At 40.7% G+C, this 24,025-nt stretch overlaps 1 protein-coding gene across 1 annotated transcript in view; it reads right to left on the reverse strand.

The window, feature by feature from the left end:
* Positions 1-23,285, reverse strand: part of LOC131095424 (chromodomain-helicase-DNA-binding protein 1-like) — a 55,379-nt gene extending 32,094 nt beyond the window's left edge. Inside the window, exons 1-9 of the mRNA XM_058043123.1 lie at positions 23,278-23,285; positions 20,825-21,008; positions 19,604-19,705; positions 18,251-18,318; positions 6,993-7,142; positions 6,439-6,692; positions 1,909-2,134; positions 924-1,024; positions 523-701 (exon numbers count right to left, since the gene is read on the reverse strand). Coding sequence (XP_057899106.1) covers positions 523-701; positions 924-1,024; positions 1,909-2,134; positions 6,439-6,692; positions 6,993-7,142; positions 18,251-18,318; positions 19,604-19,705; positions 20,825-21,008; positions 23,278-23,285 — 1,272 coding nt within the window. The remainder of the gene's footprint in view (positions 1-522; positions 702-923; positions 1,025-1,908; positions 2,135-6,438; positions 6,693-6,992; positions 7,143-18,250; positions 18,319-19,603; positions 19,706-20,824; positions 21,009-23,277) is intronic.
* Positions 23,286-24,025: the final 740 nt, after the last annotated feature.

The raw sequence follows: 24,025 nt of genomic DNA on the forward strand, positions 1-24,025 counted from the left end.
GCATCAGTCTTACTACTAAGTGAAGTTACCAATATATCTTCTTATAGAAACAAAGAGGCTGTATGATTCTGTTTGGTCACCAAGTCTAGTCTTTATTCATGACAAACATCTAAGCCATATAACAATATCCACCAATTTGCAAGCTAAAATTAGTTTGCTGATCTGAATTCCACAACAGAAATGACAAGAACTCATTCACAAAGGTTACTTTAAAAACAAATTAAAGTAATAAACAATTTCATCTTTGAATGACAAAAAAATAAGTAGGAGCAAATATAGAAACATAGAATGGGTTGGGTTGGAAGGGACCTTAAAGAACATTTAGTTCCAACCGCCCTGCCATGGGCACGGACACCAAAGTCTATTCTTAATAGTAATACTTCCTACATATATAAATATAGCTATCACTGTTATGGACAGCATTCAAAAAGATTTTATAATATGCATTATTGAATGCATGAAATAGATCAGGTTTTAAAAAATTATTGCAATTGTATAAATCCATTGAAATTACACACTCACCTTGCAGTCCTTAAATGGAGTAGTCTTGGATTGGTTTCTGCTAAAATACTCATCAATACATGTCTGAAATTTTTTGGCAATGAGAGCACCGTCTTCCCAGCTACATTCTGAGTAAGGCAGACCTTGCCATTTGCAATAGTAGTCTGGATAACCAGCTGCTGATTTCTGATTTGAATGAGCTGTAGAAATGCATTAGAGATACTAGATCAGTATTTTCTTTCTGTATTTTAAGAAAGCACTCATTTTAGGTGATAAGACAAAACTTTTCATCAAAGATTTGGTTTTGCCTTAAGCTGCTAGGGATATTAACAACCTAAATTTCTTAACTATAAATTCAACATGCAAGCAATAAACTTGTAATATTCGCAAGACTGTTTTCCATCTGGAAGTTTGTCACGTACCAATTATCCTCTCCACTATTTGATACTGTTTATGTAGATCATCTGTAAGTTCCTGCTGGCAGTTATAATATTCCACATCTTCTGGAGAAGCATTTTTCAGCCTGAAACGGGAATTCATTTGCAGCACTTACTATTTTGTGCAGTTCTAAAATTAAGAAAATCTGGCAATTTTAAAGCTCTGAATGTAAGCACCACAGGAATGCTGCTTAGAGAACTTTGGAAAAGCTACAACTCTGGAATTCCTGCTATAAAAGTGTTGCATCTGGTCTAGGTACGTTATCACTGATGACTGAGGAAGCTTATAAAGAGAAATTACTATCAGCTACATCTTATACTAGTCATGCAGATTATTTACAATATCTGTTCTCAATACAGTTAATGCACTTCACATGGCATTTTCACAGAAGAACACAGATGGCTCACTATTAAGAATCTATCTTATGAGTCACTAAAAATTCCACCACTGTTCATAGATTATATTACACATACTAACAAACTGGAATACCACAACATAGCACCAAAATGTAAGGAATTTTTAAGTTTCTTGGTTCTGAGGCTTTGACAGAAGTTTGAGTCAAGAAAACGAAATGCTGTAATGTTTTGAGTGCTTTAGTCATTTCTGATTTTTTTAAATCTCTGCAGCAATTCCCAAAGAACTCTGATCAAAATACAATGACAAAATAAGTAAAAGTTAAAATTTAGAACAAAACCAGAAAACCCACCACTCATCTTGTTAAAACATCATTTATAACACACATATTAAAATCTAGGTGCAGAAGCTGCTTCCTTAAAGCCCTGATTTTACAAGATGTGTGAGTATTGTCACGTGCTCAAGTAAAGTTGGTGTGCACAGAATCTTACAGGATCGTAAGATGTTAGGAAAGCTTCAAATTTAGAGCTTTTGTCTTCCTCTTGTACAGGCACTTAAAGCCATCTATATTGTTACAAAAATATGCAACATGGAAATTGTTATAAAAATACTCACCAGCGTTTTGTTTCCTGATCCTTTTTTTTGTAGTTGTCCAGTTTCTTCATTCCTTTAACATTTTGTTGCTTCAGTGTTTCCTCAGTTTCCCATGTATTATGGATGTGTGACCAGCCTTTCCATTTAATAAGATACTGTATTTCTCCTGGCTCCTTTGATTTTTCAAACCCAGTATTTGGGTCACCATCTGCCTCAACTGCATAGATGGTGGTTGCAGCACCAGTGGCTAATAAAGAAACCACACCATAAGGCTTGATGCACTGCCATAAATTAACCAGTAAAAAAACACACTGCAGAAAGCAAATTGTGATGCTCTTATATGAAGATGCAACTTGATTAATTATATCTACAATGTTTATGTCAGTCTTCTTATTTGAAGAATTATGATGCAGCTATATTAACACATGCACAAGTATACCAACAAGATTCAAAAAAAGTAACCAAAAAATACTGTCCCTAACCTATAGTCTCATCAGAATTTTCTTAGCATTCCTAGTCTTTCTAATGATCCTGAGAGAATGCTCCACTAACAATGCTTGCTGTCATCTTTGCTATGTCCTTCTCATCTCTAAGAATGTAACAGATATTGAGAATTGTGCTTAATCAGCCTTGAGACTTCAATAGCCTACTATTCAATTATTACTATGGATGCCATAAATAAAATTTACAGAATCAAAGAGTGGTTGAGATTGGATGGGACTTCTGGAGGTCATTGGTCCAACCTCTATGCTCAAACAAGGTCACCTAGAACCAGTTGCCCAAGACCATGTCCAGATAGCTTCTAAATATCTCCAAGGAGGGAAACTCCACCACCTCTCTGGACAACTCCAACATGCAAACTGGTAACAACAGATGAGTAGAAGGATAAGGTACTCAACAACTTTTTTTCCTCAGTCAATGCAGGAACTGAGGAGGCAAAGTCTGTCCTACTGCAAGTGAAGATCAGGTTCGAGACCACCTGAGGAATCTGAACATAAGTTTTTGGGACCTGATGAGATGTACCCCAGAGTCCTGAGGGAATTGGCTGATGTAGTTGCCAAGCCACTCTCCACAATATTCAAAAAATCATGGCAGACAGGTGAAGTCCCAGGTAACTGGAAAAAGGGAAACATTGCACCCATCTTTAAAAAGGGTAGAAAGGAGGACCCTGGAAACTAACAACCTGTCAGCCTCACCTCTGTGCCCTGGAAGATCATGGAACAGATCCTCCTAGAAGCTATGCTAAGGCACATAGAGGACAGGGACGTGATTTGGGACAACCAGCATGGCTTCACAAAGGGCAAGTCCTGCCTGACCAACCTAGTGGCCTTCTATGATGAAGTGACTCCACCAGTGGACAAGGGAAGGGCTACAGATGTCACTTATCTGGACTTCTGTAAAGCCTTAGACATGGTCCCCCACAACATCCTTCTCTAAATTGGTGGACTATTTCATGGATAAGGAATTGGCTCCATGTCCGGATGGAGATCAGTGATGAGTTTGGGACCAATGGTTATTAAATATCTTCATCAATGACATAGATGAAGTGATTGAGTGCACCCTCAGCAAGTTTGCAGGCAACACCAAGCTGAGTGGTGCTGTTGACACACCTGAAGGATTGGATGCCATCCAGAGGGACCTGGACAAGCTCAAGAAGTGGGCCCATGTGAACCTCATGAGGTTCAACAAAGCCAAGTGCAAGGTCTGGCACCTGGGTTGAGGCAATCCCTAGTATCAATACAGGCTGGGGGATGAAGGGATTGAGAGCAGCCCTGTGGAGAAGGACTTGAGAGTACTGGTAGATAAAAGGCTGGACATGAGCCAGCAATGTGCTATCAGAACCCAAAAACCCAACCATATCCTGGGCTGCATCAAAAGAAGTGTGGCCAACAGCTTGAGGGAGGTGATTCTGCCCCTCTACTCCACACTGGTGATACCCCACCTGCAGTACTGCATCCAGTTCTGGAGTCCTCAGAACAAGAAATACACGGACCTGTTGGAGCATGTCCAGAAGAGAGTAATGAAAATGATCAGAGGGCTGGAGCACCTCTCCTATGACGACAGGCTGAGAGAGTTGGGGTTGTTCAGCATGGATAAGACTCCACCTTATTGTGGTCTTTCAATACTTAAAGAGGACTTATAAAAAAGAAGATAGGGACAACCTTTTTAGTAGGGCATTCTGCTTTTGGCTGGGATAGAAATAATTTTCTTTATAGTAGTCAGTATGGGGCTATGTTTTGAATTTATGATAGAAACAGTGTTGATATATCAGGGATGTTTTAGTTATTGCTGAGCAGGGCTTACACAGAGTCAAGGCCTTTGCTGCTTCTCATACCACCTCACCAGGGAGTAGGCTGTGGGTGCACAAGAAGTTGGGAGAGATGGTTTGTTTTCCCAAGTAATCATTATGCATGATGGGCCCCTGCTTTCCTGGCTATGGCTGAACACCTGCCTGCCAATGGAAAGTAGTGAATGAATTGCTTGTTTAGCTTTGCTTATGTGTGCAGTATTTGCTTTCCCTATTAAACTGCCTTTATCTCAAACCATGAATTTTCTCACCTTTTTATTTTTTCTGATAGTCTCCCGCATCCCACAGGGGAAAATGAGTGAGCAGCTGTGTGGAGCTTAGTTGCATAGGGCCTGTTGCCATAGGACAAGGGGTAATGGTTTTGAACTAAATGAAGGGAGATTTAGACTAGATATAAGGAAAAAAATTTTTATGACAAGGGTGGTGAAACACTGGCACGGGTTGCCCAAAGAGGTGGTAGATGCCTCATCCCTGGAAACATTTAAGGTCAGGTTGAACAGAGCTCTGAGCAATCTGATCTAGTTGAAGATGTTCCTGCTCATTGCAGGGGGATGGGAGTAGATGAACTTTGAAGGTCTTTTCCAACCCAAACCATTCTATGATTCTATGACACTTGCTTTCCTCCAGTCCTCAGGCACTTCTCCCAGTTGCCATGATCAAAAATTATTGAGAGTGTCCTTGCAGTGACATCTGCCAGCTCCCTCAGTACTCATGGGTACATTCCATCAGGGCCCACTGACTTATGTATGTGCAGTTTGCCTAAGTATTCCCTGGCCTGATCATCTTCCACCAAGGGTACATATTCTTTGCTCCAGCTTTCCCTCCCCGATATCGGGGACCAGGGATTCCTGAAGACTGGTCTTGATAGTAAAGACTGAGATGAATGAAGTATTCAGTACCTCAGCCTTTTCCGTGTCCTGTGTTATCTTGTCATTCAGTAGTATGCCTATATTTTCCTTAGTCTTCCTTTTGTCACCTATAGAGAGGCCTTTGTTGCTGTCCTTGACAATCCTTGCTACATTCAATTCCAAGTGGACTTTGGCTTTCCTAACTGTGTCTCTGCATGCTTGGATTGTGTCTCTGCATTCCACCTTCCCTATACCTCCTCTTTGTTTTTGAGTTTTGCCAAGAGCTCCTTGTTTATCTCTGCAAGCCTACTGGCAATTTTGCCTGACTTCATGCTCTTTGGGATGGGCTGCTCTTGAACTATTTCTCCCTAAACTCGTTTTACTACTTTCCTCCTCCCAATCTTAAGAATCTTATGTGGGGTAATTTTTAATTAAATACAGTTGGTATTACAGCTGAAGCACACTAGCAGAAAGAAACAGGCCCATTTCTGCAAGGAGAGCCAAATAAAGAAGTGGACCCAACCAGATGCAGGGAGCAGATATAGAAACAGAGCATTGCAATAGTAAAAGGCATGTAAAATAGAAGAAGTTTAGTCCAAAAGGCTTTTAACACAGTGATGACACTGTGCATTAGAGTAAAGGGCTAGAGTAAGAATACACTGGAAAAAAAAGAAGCAACACACAAGCAGGACACTGCATCTCATCAGATGCTGGAAAAATGAAACCCTTACCATCATCCATAAAATTAGTTCTAGAAATGCACATGCAAGCATACCACTGAAATTTTATATTCCACCATCCATTGCACTGTATTGGGACTATTTAAAAATAAATAACTGAAATCACAATCTCAATGGTTCAGCCTTCCTAACCTCATCCTTCATCATTCAGGCTACTGGTTAGCTCTTGTATTCATTCCATTTTCTCTTCACTCTCTTGTATAGAGTTTATACCTATCAAATATCAATAAACTGTACAAATAGTGATGTAACAGTATGCTATGCATTTAAGCAATATTCCACTTCATTTTTTCTCTTTCACAGAACCACAGAATATGCTGAGTTGGAAGGGACCCACAAAGATCATCGAGTCCAACTCCCGGCTCATCCCAAAGAGTCACACCATGTGCCTGAGAGTATTGTCCAAACACTTCTTGAGCTCTGTCAGGCTTAGTTCTGTGACCACTTCTCTAGTTACTTAAGTTCTGCTATGTTTAATTTTATAAGGCTTACAAAAGAAACATCCTTATGAGTATGAAAAACAAAATAGGATTACTTTCTGGTACTTTAAAACGTCTTTACAAACATCACAGGTTACCTACAGCTGAGAATAATTGCTGTTGACATTGCACCACAATGCAGAGCAGCATCTTAAGAACACTGATAACAAAATTACCTCCTTTTCGGCCAATTCGACTATCCATAAACTTCTCTATAGTTTCAAATTCATCTTCTTCAGGCTGTGGGACATCTTCTCCACAAACTTCCAACAAGTCATCAGAATCTGTCTTGGTTTCTTCAGCTTCTTTGTAGCTAACATTGACTGTTGCCTGGCGACGAGATCCTCTCTTGTCATAGTCATCATTGTCTGACGAATCAAGCTGCCTCTTTTTCTGTCCTGCAATCTTTTTGCCACTTTTTGGCTCAATTCTTGAAGGCAATAAGACACAACACAACAGTGGAGTTTCAACATGGACAACTATAAGCCTTCTATATTTGTTTCTGAATACGTGTTTTTCATGACTATTCAGTTAGACCAATTTCAGTTGGAGCAGACAGGAAAGAGGTATTCAACACAAACCACTGGTATGATAACATCTTTTGTAGATTAAAAAAGGTCTTCAAGTTCTGTAATAAATATTAATGTTTTCATTTGCCTGTATAGTAGTACAGTACTTGATTACAAATTAGAAATAGTACCAGAGTAGCTAAAATGCAAGACCTTCTTACCTGCTTGGAGGTTTCCGGCTTTTGACTTTGTTTTCTGGCTCATAGTCAGATTCACTGTCTTCACAACTGCTTTTCTCTTTATCTTCCTCTGTTTCAGAATCAGAACTAGTTCCTGATACTGACTCTGACCTAGACATTTGCCAGTCTTCACTATACATATTGAGAAACAAAATAGTAACTCGCATTAGTTTTCAGGGGGGTTTGTTTTGTTTTTAAAATCAAGCATTCACCACAGGCTCGTTGCTTTAATTTCAACGTTCTTTACAGAAATAAAAATGTTATAATAGTCATTTCAGCTGGAATGACAGAAAATTATAATGGATGGATATCAGGTAAAAATACCAAGTGGCTTCAAAAGGAATTGAATTCTGTTATCAAGAGACAGATGTAAAGAACAAAATACACCAAAAATATGGATTTCTGTACAAAATACAGCTTTAATAAATGAGTTATTTTGACATGAATAAACCCGACATCCTTAATAACTTTAGTTGGAAAGATACATATTTACTGGAACTTACCTATGATCGTCATAAAAACCATAACATTATATTTTGCAGAATCCAAAAGTCTCTAATAGCTATATCCCCTGTGCCTCATGAATAAATAGCAACTTCAGCACAGGAGCAAAAAATAATAGAGAATCAGACTGAGAAACACACAGAAAGACTTTAACCATGGCAATCAGAGGCACTGGCTCCCAAAAGCCCCAACTGAGCTTCCAACTCAGTATTTAACACTCATGCAAGATATTATGAGCAAGCCACTTGTGACTCCCAGTGGTTGTATCTCTGTTCTCCTGCTTAGCTGAGATATTCTACTTTGCAAGAGGAAAGATGTACCCACTGATCAACAGTATCTTAACTCAGACTCTGTTTGTACAGAGAAATTTAATCTTAATTGCTTGGGTGTGAGTGGAAGAAAAATCTGGTATGCATTTTTGAAAGGTTGCTAAATCTTTATACTACTATCTAATACCAGTCTTAGGGGGTCTTTGACCAAGATGATCAAATAGTACTAATGTCCTTCAAAAGTGAAATATTACTCAAAGACCTTTACATTCCATTTCAGATGAAGAAACCTAAGAATCAGGGCTTTGACACTTCTTTCAATTAAATATGAAGTGGTCCTCAAATTACATTTTCATTGTGATCAATACATCTGTGTGTCTTGGAAATGCTACAGAATCATCTGTCTCCTCAAAAGATTTTTTTCTGTAGGATGCAAATTAAAAAACACCCAAACAACAACCTCTCCCTCCAATAAAAACAGAAAAAGCCCCACCCCAAACCAATCAACTTTCCCACCACTATGCAAATACACAACTTGTATTTATTTGGAGATATAGACAACATATAGAACACCACACTCTGTATGGCTTGGAGCCTGTACTAAATTTATATATAGAAATCAGCTCTGCATGTCAGATAACAGCTGCAAACATACTTGTTTCAAAATAGGTATAAATCAAAATTGAAGCACTGGATAGAAGGGGTTATTTGGTTACTAGTTTCTAAACTATCTTTCCTGTAACAGATTATGTTATTAGGTTTAATCACATTCTTAAGTAACAAAAGACAGAATGACAATTCACTCAAAAAGCACTATTTGGCATAACAGCTTCTTTTTGCCCCCCCCTTCTTGAAGATATTATATTGACAACCCTGAATACTGAGATGATTAATTTAACTGGAGAAGAGGAATGAGAAAACAATTAAATTTCTATTCAATGTTAATTTAAAAAATACAAAACAACACAACAACAACCAAACAAAACTCACAAAATTACAAACAAAAAAAAAACCAAAACCACCCCTCCCACACCCAAGAGGTCACTACCAATGAGAAGGTATAATCTTTTTCACAAACTATTTCATTTACAGCTTAAAACCAGCTCAATTTCAACTTGGATTTATTGACTAGCCAAGATGGTTTATTACTGTCAAACCTGTAATAATTGGGGGGGAAGGTTGCCTCTAAAGCATTGAAAAATTTGGCATTAACTGTAGTAAACCCCTCAGTTTAGCCAGGGCCCCTTGGAGAATAGAATGCTGACACAGCGGCAAAGAAGTTTCCTGTCTCCAGGGACATCCGCCTTATACCTTATCCCTATAGCCATGTAAGGCAATATTATGTTAACCCTACTATTGGTCACTTATGGTCACTCTAACACCTTTGCCATTGGTCAGGATTGGATTCGGGCCAAGGGTATAAAAGTAGCATACTGTACCCCTACTAACTCGGAAGAAGAAGAGCTGAGACCCTTCACGGAACCCCTCCAATAAAGCCATACACGTGGAACAGCCAGCGTCTTCTGCTTCTCCTCTCTACCGTCTGCTGGAACCTTAGGTCAAGGGAAAAAGCTACCTAGCAAGCAAAGCTGAAATCATAAGAGCTGCCTAATCACTAAGAGCTGAATATTCCCTGCTTGCTAGGGCTGTCCCGCAGCCTTGTTCTGAGAGCGAGCTGGCTTCTGGCACCCAGTCCCCTTGGGGACTGAGCTCTGGAGCTATAGTAGCTTGCATAGGATAAGACCAAGCAAAGCTCATTTAAGTGGCTGCCCAACGTGTCGTCGGACCCTGGCCCCCAGGAGCAAAGTGTCACCGGAGCATCGGAGCCTTTTGGGGCCTCCTGTTATTGCCTGTTGGGGAAGCCTCTCCTTCTGCGAAAGGACTTCTCGTTTTAGAAAATCCTCTCTGCGGAAGGCTCAATTCGACCCTCAACAATACATCTGGACGAGATAAAGTCTAAGGAGAATTGAGGAGCAGACCCCCTTCCACAGAGCCCTGACCCCAAAGGACATAAGTATTACTTAAGATTGCGCGCATACCTTTGGATGCTCTAAAAAACCTTTTTTGGTTTTTTTTGGTTTTTTTCTCATTTTTCTGTGGAAAGGGCTTGAAAATCATGGGTACTTGTTTAAGCACCCTAAGACTAACCACACTTGAGAGAGAGTTATATTTAACCATTGTAGAAACCTTATCTGTTAACAATTTCTCTTTTTCTAAAGGTAGTCTGTCAAAAAAGACTGTTAAAAAATTTGTAACTTGGATTGTGCTACAATTTCCTGAAACAGATAAGACCACAATTACTGAAAATTCTTTTTGGGATACGGTTGGAAACACCATTTATATGTCTCAAACAAAACAGGACTTTTCTGTTACTAACTTCTTACCTTTATTTCATATAATAACTAAAACTATTGAAAAATTTAATTCTGAGAAAAGTTCTAAACTAACAGATTTTTCCTCTTCATATGCTAATTGCGCTGATAAGATAACAGAGGTATGTGGCTTGCATGCCACACAGTCACTGGGCGCTGCAGTGCCTCCTGCAGATACCACCTCGCAGGCAAAAGCCAAGCAGCCCTCCCCCCACATTCCCCCCCCTCGCGGGACCCTCGCTGCCCAACTCCCCGTTTCCTGCAGCCCCCCACCCCCCCGGCCCCGCTTCCTTCCCGCATCCGGCCCCGGGGGCCTCGTTCCCTGCCCCTGCCACCGTACCCTCCGCTGCGACCACCCCTCCCCCTGCGCCGCTCTACCCCCTCCTCCCTCCCCCCGCTCCCGTGCTGCCGTTGCCCCCTCCCGTCGCTGCGATTCCGGTCCCCCCCACCCCCGCGCCGCCGTTCCCCGCCCCCGTTTGCTCTGTCGCGGTATCCCCCGCTCCCGCTGCTGCCCCCGCCGCGTTCCCCGGCCCCATTATCGCTGCCACCCCCCCCAATCCCGTGCTGCTACCCCCCGCCCCTGCGACCGCCCTCCCCGCCATCACCGCCCCCGCTCCCACCCCTCCCGAGACCGCCCCGACCCTCCCGGCCCCTCCCGCCGCTTTCCTGAGCCATGCCCACATCCTATCCCCCTGCACTGAGCCGCACACATGTGCAGTACCCCAAACCAACAGCAGTGTTTGCGCACCCCCAAACCCCCCAGGCGTGCATCCCCAGCCCGCCCACCCCCCCTGCCCCCACGCGTCCCTCCAACTCCTGACCCAACCCTCCTGCCACCCGAACGGATCAGAGACCACCTGTGGCATCACCCCCCCCACCCAATCCGGTCCCTGCTGTGCTGCTACCCCTCATCCTATAGTGCCAACTTCTGGCCAGTCACTGAAAACCTTGAAAAGTGCTTCTAAACGAAAAAAAAGGAATTCACAGGTAGCATATCCCTCACATCATTCCTCAGACGATGAGAGTTCTTCTGATGAATCTGATTTTGATGCAATTAATATAGACCCATGGGCTCTTATTAAGATAGAAGCTACGAAGTCTGGGAACTGAGACCTAGCACAGAAAATCACAGCCTTTCCGGTCGAATATAAGCAAGGAAGGAATGTTGGGGAATCTAATATCAAGACATGGAAACCAATTTTTAATAAGGAACTAGTGCAATTGAGAAATATAGCCAAGGAACATGGACGTAGTTCACATATCTTTAGAAATTTCCTAGAAGCCATGTTGTCTGCACATGTCTTGCTTCCTCACGATGTAAAAAATATTTCACAATGCCTTCTGTCACCGGCAGAATATTTGTTATGGGATAGGCATTGGAAGAAACACTTAAAACGTTATCAGATTCATATACTGCTGATGCTAGTAAGACCAACTTTACAGTAGAACAGTTGGCCGGTGAAGGAGACTTTCAAAAGCCAGCAGTACAAATGGAAACACTGAATAAAGAAGTGCTGCAGGATGCAGCAATCACAGCAAAAACCTCCTTGCTTCTTATGCAGGATGAGTCAATGCCAACAATGCATTTTTCTACTATAAAACAAGGCATTGAAGAAAGCTTTATAAAATTTGTGGACAGACTTAGAGATGCTTTGGAGAAACAAATAGAGAATGCAGAGGCAAGAAAGGAACTCTTATGCAAGCTTGCTTTCAGCAACTCAAATGAGAAATGTAAGGCCATTTTGAGGTCTTTACCCATGGATTCAGACCCTACTATAGAGCAAATGCTAGAATGCTGTACATGTCACATGTCCACTGAAAATACAGTGGCCCAAGCAGTTGCTAAGGGTATTGCTGAAGGAGTTTCGGGTGCATATGCAGTCATAACCTCTAAGGAACAAGCTAAATGCTATCACTGTGGAGAGCTAGGACATTATATAAAGGACTGCCCAGAGAGATCACCCCCCCGATATCATCGGAATTATTATCAAAGACCCCAACATCAGCAACGCTATCAGCCGCATCCTTTAAACTCCTTGAGGCGCCCATTCGACCTTCGGGCGCAGAATACAAATCAAAGGCCACCCAGACCCAATCACGCACAAACCCAGGCTGCTCCAGACCCAAAGGAGAAGCCCCAACTCACGGGACAACCCAGAGGGGTACCCACCGGCAACTGGTAACTGCTTTGTCCATTGACTTTAATGATAAGAATGTTCACCGTGTTCCCACAGGAAAATATGGACCTAAAGGGAGTCCTTCAGACATTTTAATTACAGGTGACTCGCTTAATACTTTAAAGGAGATCTCCGTTGTTCCAGAAGTGCTGACAGTGCAGCCGGGACAAGAGATCCTCGTGCAGGTATACTGCATAGACTTACCATTTTTTCTTTCTAAGGGAACTCCAATAGCTCAGGCATTTTTACTCCCAAAGAATCACAGGGAACAGATTCCTCTCAACCCTACAGCTATGTGGGCTCAAGTCATGGGACCATCCAAGCCTACCATCGACTGCAGCCTCTCCTGCAAAGGAGAGAAGACCCACCTGCCAGGGATGCTGGACACCGGTGCAGATGTGACCATCATCGCCCGTTCAGATTGGCCAGCACACTGGGATCTACAACCTGTTGTAGGCATGATTTCCGGGATTGGTGGAACTACAGTATCCATGAGGAGCAAGAACAACATCCTGGTTGAAAGGCCAGAAGGCAAGCTGGCAACCATCCGTCCATTCGTGGTAAGGGCCCCCATCACCCTTTGGGGCAGAGACATTTTATCCCAGTGGGGTGCTTCCCTACGTATTCCCATTCAGGATTTCTGACTGGGGCCACTGAGTTGAGCGCGCTGCCAGAAATACCCCGTCTCACCTGGAAAAGCCACAAGCCAATCTGGACTGAGCAGTGGCCCCTAAAGAAAGCCAAGCTGCGCGCCCTAAATGCCCTCGTGGAAGAACAGCTCAAAAAAGGCCACATAGTGGAGTCCGACAGCCCTTGGAACTCTCCAGTCTTCGTTCTACCAAAGCCAGGTACAAACAAGTGGAGGCTTCTCCACGACCTTCGCAGAATCAACTAAGTCATCGAGGACATGGGCCCTCTTCAGCCTGGCCTGCCCTCCCCATCGATGTTGCCTAGAGACTGGACACTTGCTATCATAGACGTTAAGGACTGTTTCTTCAGCATACCACTGCATCCCGAGGATGCTCCACGGTTTGCTTTCTCCGTTCCCTCTATTAACAAGGAAGCTCCGCTCAAAAGATATTGGCATTTTCTTCCTCGGGGATTGAAAAATTCACCAACTATCTGCCAGTGGTACGTGTCTCACATCCTGTCTCCCATTCGGAAATCATTCCCAGACGCCATCATCTATCACTATATGGATGACATTCTGGTGTGTGCTTCAGACAAAGCTTACTTGGACAAAACGGTCAAAAAGACTATTGAAGCCATTGAAAAGGCAGGAATGGAAATTCGTGAGGATAAAATCCAGTACACTGAGCCATGGACATACCTTGGAGTCCAGATCCGGGAAAGAACCATCCTACCTCAGCAGATCGCCATCGACGACAACCCAAAAACCCTCAGGGACTTACATAGCCTGTACGGATCCATCAACTGGGTGCGTCCACTGCTAGGAATTACATCAGAGGACCTTGCTCCCTTGTTCAATCTGCTTTGTGGACCCAAGGAACTGGACTCTCCCTGCACCCTCACAGAGGAAGCCAGAGGTGCCATCGTCAAAGTCCAGGAAGCCCTGTCTTCACGCAAAGCCCATTGCTACGACCCAAGTCTGCCTTTCGAGTTCATCATCCTGGGAAAAGCACCCAGATTCCATGGACTGATCTTCCAATGGGACCCTAAGCTGCAAGATCCTTTGTTGATACTGGAATGGGTTTTTACAAGTAGCCAACCTACAAAGACACTTACCACCTACCAGGAGATTATAGCACACTTAATAAAAAAGGCTAGGATTCGCCTTTGCTCTCTTTCAGGTTGTGATTTTGAATGCATATATTTGCCAATACCCTTAAAGTCTTTGAGGATTTGATCAAGACCAATGCGAGTCTACAGTTTGCTGTGGACAGTTATACGGGTCAAACTTCATCAGACATCCCAGAACACAAGCTTTTCAACCAGAATGAAACTTTCCATTTGATTCCAAAACGAATCCAAAGTAGAAAACCTCTCAAGGCTCTAACCCTATTTACAGATGGCTCAGGGTCATCCCACAAGTCGGTGATTACTTGGAGAGACCCCCAAACACAAGAATGGCAATCTGACGTAAAAACAGTAGAAGGATTGCCACAGATTGCAGAATTAGCAGCTGTTGTCAGAGCCTTTGAAAAATTTAAAAACGAGCCTTTCAATTTGGTCACAGATTCAGCTTACGTTGCTGGAATAGCTATGAGAGCAGAACATGCTCTTCTCAAAGAGGTCTCTAACCCAAAGCTATACCAACTGCTCTCTAAGCTAATACAACTGATATCTCACAGAAAGCAACCTTATCACATAATGCATGTGAGGTCTCACACGGGCCTCCCAGGTTTTATTGCAGAAGGCAACAGGAAAGCAGATGCATTAGCAATGGCAGCAGAAACTGCTAATGTTCCTAACATCTTTGCTCAGGCAAAGCTGTCACACGCGTTCTTTCATCAAAATGTACCTGCCCTTATGAGAATGTTTAAGCTCTCAAAGGATCAGGCAAAAGCTATCATGGCTACCTGTCCGAACTGTCAAAACTACCAGATACCGTCAATGGGTACGGGAGTCAATCCCCAAGGTCTGAATAGCTGTCAGCTGTGGCAGACAGATGTAACTCACTTTGCACCTTTTGGAAGGTCAAAGTACGTGCATGTTTCGGTCGACACGTTCTCAGGAGCAGTATTTGCATCATCACATGCAGGAGAAAAGACCATGCACACAATAAAACATTTCCTCCTCGCTTTTGCCACCCTGGGTGTACCAAAGGAGATTAAAACAGATAATGGACCAGCCTATACCTCCCACAAGTTGAAGGAGTTCTTCAATGAATGGGACATAGCACACAAGACGGGCATACCTGTAAACCTCACAGGACAATCCATCGTGGAAAGGACACATCAAACCCTCAAAAGAGTCCTCGATCAACAGAACAGAGACACGAAAATCACATCTCTAGTGGAGACTTTGCAAGGCTCTCTATGTCATCAACTTCCTGAACTGCACAGCATCAGAGCCTGACCCACCAATACTTCGCCACTTTGCGAATACCACACAAGCAAAGCTCACAGAAAAACCACCCGTGCTCGTGAAGGACCCTGAAACACACCAAGTTTCAGGGCCTCATCAGTTGATTACTTGGGGTAGAGGTTATGCGTGCGTGCTACTACAATCAGGTCCAAGGTGGTACCCAGGAAAATACGTAAAACCATACTTAGGCACAGCGGACACTACTGCAGACGAGGACAAGAATTCTCCCGAGGCAAACAAAAGACCACCTCAAAACCAAACCAGCTCAGCCTGGAGACGAAGACGTTGCCGAACACTCACAAACACAAGAACAGACCGCCCCATTACAAGGCAGCAGGCAAAACAGAAAGTTAAATAACAGTCTGCTGTAACAGGCCACAGATAGTCTTAACACAAAAGTGTTCTCTGAAGTATGTGTTATTACACTGTGTTGTGTAATGTAACAAAACATATTATTCCCTCTTCCTAACCTTAAAACCCCTTAACCTTCTACCCACTCCTCCTCCCATAGTGTAGCTTAGAAATTAAAAGAAAAAGGGGGGGAGGAGGGGAACACAGAAAAGAACAAGGCAGAAATCTCTCTCTCTCATCATAAAGATTAACAAATTGTGCTTATATTCCCTATCAAAAGCCCTAATCCTGCCCAAAGATGAAAAATATCTCCATCGGTGCTGTCCTCACCACTGCCTGGATGCTCTACACCGTACCACATGCCTTCGGCTGGATTAACCCTCAGCCCAGTCTTAATGTTTGGGTAACGGTAGCAAAAACATTAAAACAAGACAACATGTGCTTGTCCATGGGAAGCATTGATAATCCACTTTCTACATGACTAGTAGGAATTCCCTTTGCAGCACACGATTGGCCTGTCCAGAACTCCGAGGTTCTCCACACCACAGGTAAGAGACCCAATGGGGCTGATACTTGGGACGAGTGGACAAAAATTCTGCCAGATGCTCGAGAGGAACCCCAAGAATGGGATCAATTGGGATCCTCCAAGGCCACATATTGTGTCAAATTTTACTTTAGGCGTCCAAAAAACAATCGGCCAGAAATTGACCAACACAAAAACACATATCGAAAAGACATATCACCAGTGAACAAAGCCTATAACCCTCATGATTGGTGCAATTACACTGCTCGTGTAATTTCTGTGTCCTCTCTCCATCCCAAAGTATTACCCAAGGGAATAGTTTCTCATCTGTGGTGACAGAGTATGGGCAGGGATCCCCTCCCAACTCCAGGGAGGTCCCTGTACTCTGGGAAAACTTTCTACCCTTACTCCAAACATCACCCTGTTACATAATTGGAAAAAAGAAAGCAAATCAAATTGGCAAAAAAGGTCCTGCACTGAATTTGATGAAAATTGTGATCCGAGATTATACGATTGGAACAGAACAAAAAAGATTGCTGTCTCTCTGTTTTTACCCTGGGTAGCTGTAGCTAAAGCCCTCGGTGAAATCAATCACCTTGGGTGCTGGCTCAGTAAACAAGCTAACGCCACATCAGCAGCCTTGAGTGATCTCTTAAAGGAAGAAGAAACCACAAGACAAGCTTCACTCCAAAACCGAGCAGCAATCGACTTCCTGCTGCTTGCCCACGGACATGGATGTGAGGACTTCGAGGGAATGTGCTGCTTCAACCTCTCTTCGCGTTCGGAGTCCATCCATGCGAACATCCAGAAACTGAAAGATCTCGTGAAGGACTTGAAAGTAGAAAGAATCCCAGATTGGGTCAATGAACTTTTCGGGCAATGGGGACTAACAGGATGGATTGCATCTTTAGTTAAGGGATTGTTGCTGATTCTCCTTGTAATTGTCATTGTGTCAGCTATGTTCTTGTGTCTTGTTCACTGTTTCAAAAGAACTATCGCGACTGCATTTTTTGTAAAAACAGAAAGTGGAGTTGTAGTAAACCCCTTAGGTTTAGCCAGGGCCCCTTGGAGAATAGAATGCTGACACAGCGGCAAAGAAGTTTCCTGTCTCCAGGGACATCCGCCTTATACCTTATCCCTATAGCCATGTAAGGCAATATTATGTTAACCCTACTATTGGTCACTTATGGTCACTCTAACACCTTTGCCATTGGTCAGGATTGGATTCGGGCCAAGGGTATAAAAGTAGCATACTGTACCCCTACTAACTCGGAAGAAGAAGAGCTGAGACCCTTCACGGAACCCCTCCAATAAAGCCATACACGTGGAACAGCCAGCGTCTTCTGCTTCTCCTCTCTCTACCGTCTGCTGGAACCTTAGGTCAAGGGAAAAAGCTACCTAGCAAGCAAAGCTGAAATCATAAGAGCTGCCTAATCACTAAGAGCTGAATATTCCCTGCTTGCTAGGGCTGTCCCACAGCCTTGTTCTGAGAGCGAGCTGGCTTCTGGCACCCAGTCCCCTTGGGGACTGAGCTCTGGAGCTATAGTAGCTTGCATAGGATAAGACCAAGCAAGGCTCATTTAATTAACTATGGGATTCCAATTCAAATTTTATCTGAGACAAGCTAATTAAGTAATTTTTTATTTCTTCAATAATTTTCAGAGGACCTTCAGCTCAAAAATATGCCACAAACAAGACTATTTTAAAAATAAAAAGTGGTGATGAATGTTTTCCAATAATACTGTAGGTAATACAGTCTCTTGCTCAGAAATGAATAGTGATATCATAAATTATAGAATAATTTATGTTGGAAAAGACCTTTAAGATATATATATATATATTGCTTTCAGAGTATTTATTTTAAAATGTTTCAAAATGTCAATCAAAATTGAGAAGCACAAGACTGTATTTTAAGTGCAGAGAAATTAAGACTGGCTAATTATAAGCATTATGTTGCCATAACAAAAAATTATATAATTTATGAAAAACATCTTACTCTCTATGTTTTTTCTTCTTGGCTTCACTGGAAGAGTCATCTACAGAATCTTCACTGTTCGACGAATCCTGCAGATGAAGAAAAGAATATACGCGATTTATTACCGCAAAAAAGAATGAAGTATTTTTAGTATTAAAAAGATAATTCAGCTCCCACTTTCAAACAGAAATCCTATTCTTCATGTCTTATCCTCTTCACACCTCTCAATGTACCCATTGATATTGAATAAGATCAGGATTGCTGTTGATTTCATATTTCTCCATCTAAAACATACCATGTCAGCAGAACTCTAGAAACCACTACAAAAAACTGTTTTAAAATATAATCATTGTGCCTACATAGTTTACTCTGATGCAAGTTAATAAATCAAGATGAAGGTTCTCTCAAAAGCCTAATAAAACCTCTTGCCCTTTGAGAGCTGTCTCACCTTTCATATACTCTCACATTTAAATACCACTAAAAAAATTGTTAGAATAGCATATATGCTTCTTCTCTCTCCACTCCTAAACAAAAAAAATAAATCTATGAACCTTCTTAAAATTATTTTCCTAAAACCAATCTCAAGGAGATTAAATTTAAATCATTTTTATCCTGAAAAAGAGTCTTCAGGAAAAGAGTATTTAACAAGAGCAATAAACTAATATTTTAAGTATATATAATTAACTCCTGTGTTCAGTTTTAATGATGAGCAGCTAGATCTGACTAAAAAAGAGACACACAGAGTAACGATGACTTGCAATTACACTGGTTTTTTTTTAATAATGAAGGAAATATGCAAGTCTGCTTTCAAAAAAATTCTAATTCACAGTCATTAGTGTCCTTAAAAGATATTCATATTGCACAAAGTCAACTTTTGTTGAGTCTATGGTTTAGGTTTTAAAAATCTCTAAAATTGAAGTATAGTTCTTAAAAGACAAGAATACTTTTATAACTGCTACAAAAGTTGCAAAAATTTAGCTTTCTACTCCAAAGTGTTTTTTAAAAACGTCAGCAGCTACCTTTATATGGAAACAATAGTGGAAAATTTTATAGTATTTTTAACTGTCTTTATGGAACTCAGAAGGAAGAAATACAATGAAATTTAATATAACGTGACTTGAAAAATTAGTCCATACATCACAGAATATCTAGCTAAAGATATCAATCTAAACTGCTATCATTTTGACACAACTCATGTTACACCCATGTTTCCTCATAAGCGTGTCAGTTATTTGAACATTACTTTTATAGACTAAAACCAGACTTGCTAAACACAAGGAGAACAGAACTTGGCTCTAAATAATTTTATTCTAACATATGGGGTAATGAGAAATGCATTTCTACATTTTATTTACTAACTCGTATATTATTCACCTCTTCTGAACCACTGTCTGATGAGGCTGCCTTCTGTTGTTGTTGCTTCTTGACCACTTCTGATCTCTGCACAGCAAGTATACTTGGACTGGACTTCCAAAACTGAATTGGAATTCAGATACAAGAGTAATTTAAACCCATTGAAACTTTAAACTTTACCACATACTTACTTTTCTTAAGCTGAGCATCATCACTACTAAGATGAATCTCAATTTCATTATTAATAAAAAACTCACTACAAAATACTGCATGCATTAATAATACTGGATAGCATTTTAAAGAAGTGAGACTTCTGTAGAAAGGAATGTTATACAATAATTGTTGACTCCCTGAGGGAGTCAACAGCTCCTCCTGGTTTAGTATTGTTGGCAAATTTACTTAATGTACATTCAATTCCTGTGCCCAGATCATTTATAAAAACACTGAAGAGAAAGGGCCCTAATATCGAGCCCTGAAGAACCCTACTAATCACTAGTCACCAGCCTGATGTAATTCCATTTACTACAACTGTGAGTCCAACCCATCAGCCAATTATTCACCCATCATTTTATGGACTTGTCTAGCTGCATGCTGAACACTGTATCCAGAAGGATACTGTGAGAAACAGTATCAAAACCATGAATATGAACAACAACAAAAAAAACCCAAAACCACAAACACAAAAAAGTATCCTTAACAGCCTCTGAATCTTACAGTAGGAAATATTTTACTACCCTTCATGTATATCATATCATCCAAATTAAGGCCATATTACATAGAGAAACAGATGAGAGCTCATCCATTGCACTGAAGAGATTTCTAGACACCATTCTTTTTTTCTAAATTAGGCAGACTTTTTCCCCATACAGAAAACAAGATGTACCTAACCCTGAAATTGTTGCACATTTATTGATATGAAGAAACTCAGCATTAGAGAGACAAGTTTAAAAAAAATTAGAAATAGGAACATTATCTGTGGCTTTGTCCTCAAAAATATACAATATGTTAATAGGTCTTCTGCATTATAAAATTTAAGTAATTATCTAACTGTAGGTATTTACAGAAATGAGAACTTAGCAGCCTTGTTTGTTATGAGAGCTAAGTATGTAAATTCATTAACCCAATCAACTTAACATTCTACGTAAAAATTATGGAGGTTTTGTTTGTTAAAATAAAAACTACTTTTGCAACTATTATGCACAGAGTATTTTTTTTTCCAAACAAAGGGTTAATTTGTTTTACCTCGGATCCATCAAGTTTTGGTGGGAGTTTAGCTTGAACTTGATTCTTCTCTCTAGATGTGTCAGACTCTGAACCAGACTCAGAGTCACTGCTACCAGATTGACTGCTACTTCCATCACTACTGCTTCCAGAGCTTGAACCAGATTCAGAAGCTGATGCTGACCCAGAATCATCATCTGACTGACTGCAATTAGAAGTTAAAAAGATATTACACAATGGCTAATTAAATAGGATTTTTTAAAAGTCACATAAAAAACCGTTAGCTTTACCTATAAACTGTTAGCTTAGCCCAGACACATGGATAGCAAACAAATGAATGCACTGGATCAAATAAATCAGGAATGAAAATTCAGTTTAATCAGAAACCTTTCACTAAACCTTAAAAGAAGCATTGGGTACTGGAGCAGAAAGAGGAAGTGGCAAAGGAGGGAGAGAGGAGAAAAAAGAACATCTATCATTAATTTGGAGGAGGAAAACAAGACTATTTCTCACCCACCCAAATCCTTATTTAACTTTAAGAAACACAATATATTTTTGCATATACACATACATCCAATTGTTTTAAGTCTTTTTAGATCAGCAGTGTGTCGCCCCTCAATTTTTTGAGTACGCATTTCTTCAAAGCAAATATAAACTCTGTTTTGTTTCCCTGCTTTTATTTTTTTTTTCATTAAAAGAATAGGTGGGAAAAGTATCTGTAAGGAAGTGTTTGCAAGCTACATTTAATGCTGTGATTTGGACCATCTATATACAAAATACAACCAAACAATTGATTTAAAAATGTTTTTAAAAGTAACTGGAAAACCAAAGGTGTGTTGCCACACATGATTTAAATCCATGCAGACCATCTTATACTGTTAAAATAACAGCAGTAAAATTCCCACAGAAAAACTCTGAATTTGTCACTAATTATATGACTTGTACAAAGTCGTACATAATCAGTGACCTGAGCATACTCTTGAGCCACTGGATTATTCCACCTGTACATCAATTTCACACTATACTTAACATATTCAAATAAAATAATATTTAAAGTTAAACATTTATTTCATGTCTATTCAAAAGCATAGAAACATTTGGATTTCTAAAATAATTTTACAAAGGAACCAAGCTGACACTTTAATCAAATTCCTCATTAGGTTAAACACTAGCATACTTTAGATATATCATGGGAGAAAACATTGGAATTACAACACCACACAAACAAAATGCTTTTAAATTATGTACACTTGCGTTGCAAGCATTTAAAAAGAAACAACTTTAAAGATGATAGCAAAATCCAAGACAATAAAAACCCAAAAGCTAATATTAAAGTCCAAGCCTATCACTGCCAGCACAATTTACCTGGCTGTCAACCAGTAAGAATGTGTGTCTGTGGGTAGTAGCTTGATCATCTTCTGCACTAGAACACACTTAATTGACAACATTTAAAGCCACAAAACAGAACCACTACTCTCCCCGCTGCTAACACCAATTAAATCGTACTAGTGAGGAGGGGAAAAAAATTAAGCTATTCAAACTGATTCCTGTAGATAGCACTTCAATCAACCATTTGCATCTACTGACTTTTAATGAAAGAAACAAACCATGATAAAATTTCCTCATTTTGAAGTGGAGGGATATGAAAAAATATGACTGCTAGCTTTACTTATACTTGCTGGAGAGCAACAAAGTTGCTTCCCATGCCTGTCATCAAGGGCCTACTTCAGGCATGATGCTATAATGCTAATGTGAGAAACAACTGCTCACTTTTAAAATTTCAAAGGTTTATTAAACCTTAACAAAAAATTACAACAAAGGACTGAATAAGGAAAAAGTTTTCAGCACTGGGAGCTCCCATGACTACTAGCAACATGCTTGTCTACAAAATGGATGCTCTGCCTTTTATATCCTTAGTGCCTCCTAAAGTTTTGTCAGTCAACTCTTTCTCTGCCGTTCATTGGTGGAGATTACTTTCTTACATCTTGATTGGAGGTCAGGTGTTGTTATGCTGCACCTCCTGGTAACAAGCCAGCCTTCTCTAAATGTCCTGACTACTAAGGTTATTACAAGGGGGAGGGAAAAGGGGTTTATGGGGGAGGTGGGGGACACGACATATTACAATAACATTACTATACATGTGCATAATATTTATCTTTTAATTGTGAGAGCCAACTATTACATTACTCATCTATACCAAACCCCCCCTTTTCCTTTTCTGAGTCATTTGGCTCAAACAATTAACTCTTATTTTTGATTCTGATCATCTACCCTTACTTCTCAAAAAGAAATAAAAATAATTTTTACTAGCATCTGTTGATGTGGGCGAGGACAGTGGGAACAAGAAAAAAATCTTATTTGGAAATGGACAAATTGGGATACAGAGGCCAATTTAGTCTTGCTTTTTTAGTCTCCGTTGGATTTAGAGACAACTGAGAAATGATAGAGGTCCGGTATGGCTTCCTTGCACCTACCTTACCATGCCTACAGGGTTGCCACCCACAGCAGGCCTAAAATATTCTTGGTGTTGAACACAGAGGCCAACCCAGTCTTGCCCTCTATTCCTTGTTTTACCTTACTTGTTGGTTCTTAAGGAAACTGTCTCAATACTTCTTACAAATCTCTGTGTATCTCCCTTTAACAGATGCTTGTAGTTCTTACCTATTAAAATAGGATAATTACATCAATGATACAGTTCAAACTCCCCACCCAAAGTGTTAGTAAACAATCTTCAACATAGCTGGTGAAAGCTCAACTATACTTTTTGGAGATCTTCAAGCTTCTTCGGTTCTCTCTCACTCGGTCTGGATGTTACAGTCTATTCTTTGGGTTCTTTCACTGGGCTTTGAATTCTGTCAACATGAGTCCACTCCCACTCTGCAGTTCACACAGCCAATTCAGTGGTTAGTAGTACCTGAAAGGGACCTCTCTACTGAGGGGTTAAATTGAAGATATAGTACATAGCACTGCCTTATATGTCTGACACAAGGGAACTGCGTGGCCTATGAAGAGAGATTTAGCACTTAGCCTAGCATCCTGTTTTGACAGATGTAGTTTCTAGGAAACATGGGCTAGAACAGCAGTGAGTCACAGCCATTGTAGATACCCCTGTTTATAGAGATTTAATGGAAACTTAAACACTATTAAATTTTACGGAAATTGCTGTACACAACTTTACATAAACCTTTTAGGCAAAATTATACAGAGGCAAATTTTTCTCCT

The sequence above is a fragment of the Melospiza georgiana genome, chromosome W (assembly GCF_028018845.1).
Source record: "Melospiza georgiana isolate bMelGeo1 chromosome W, bMelGeo1.pri, whole genome shotgun sequence".
Taxonomy (NCBI): domain Eukaryota; kingdom Metazoa; phylum Chordata; class Aves; order Passeriformes; family Passerellidae; genus Melospiza; species Melospiza georgiana.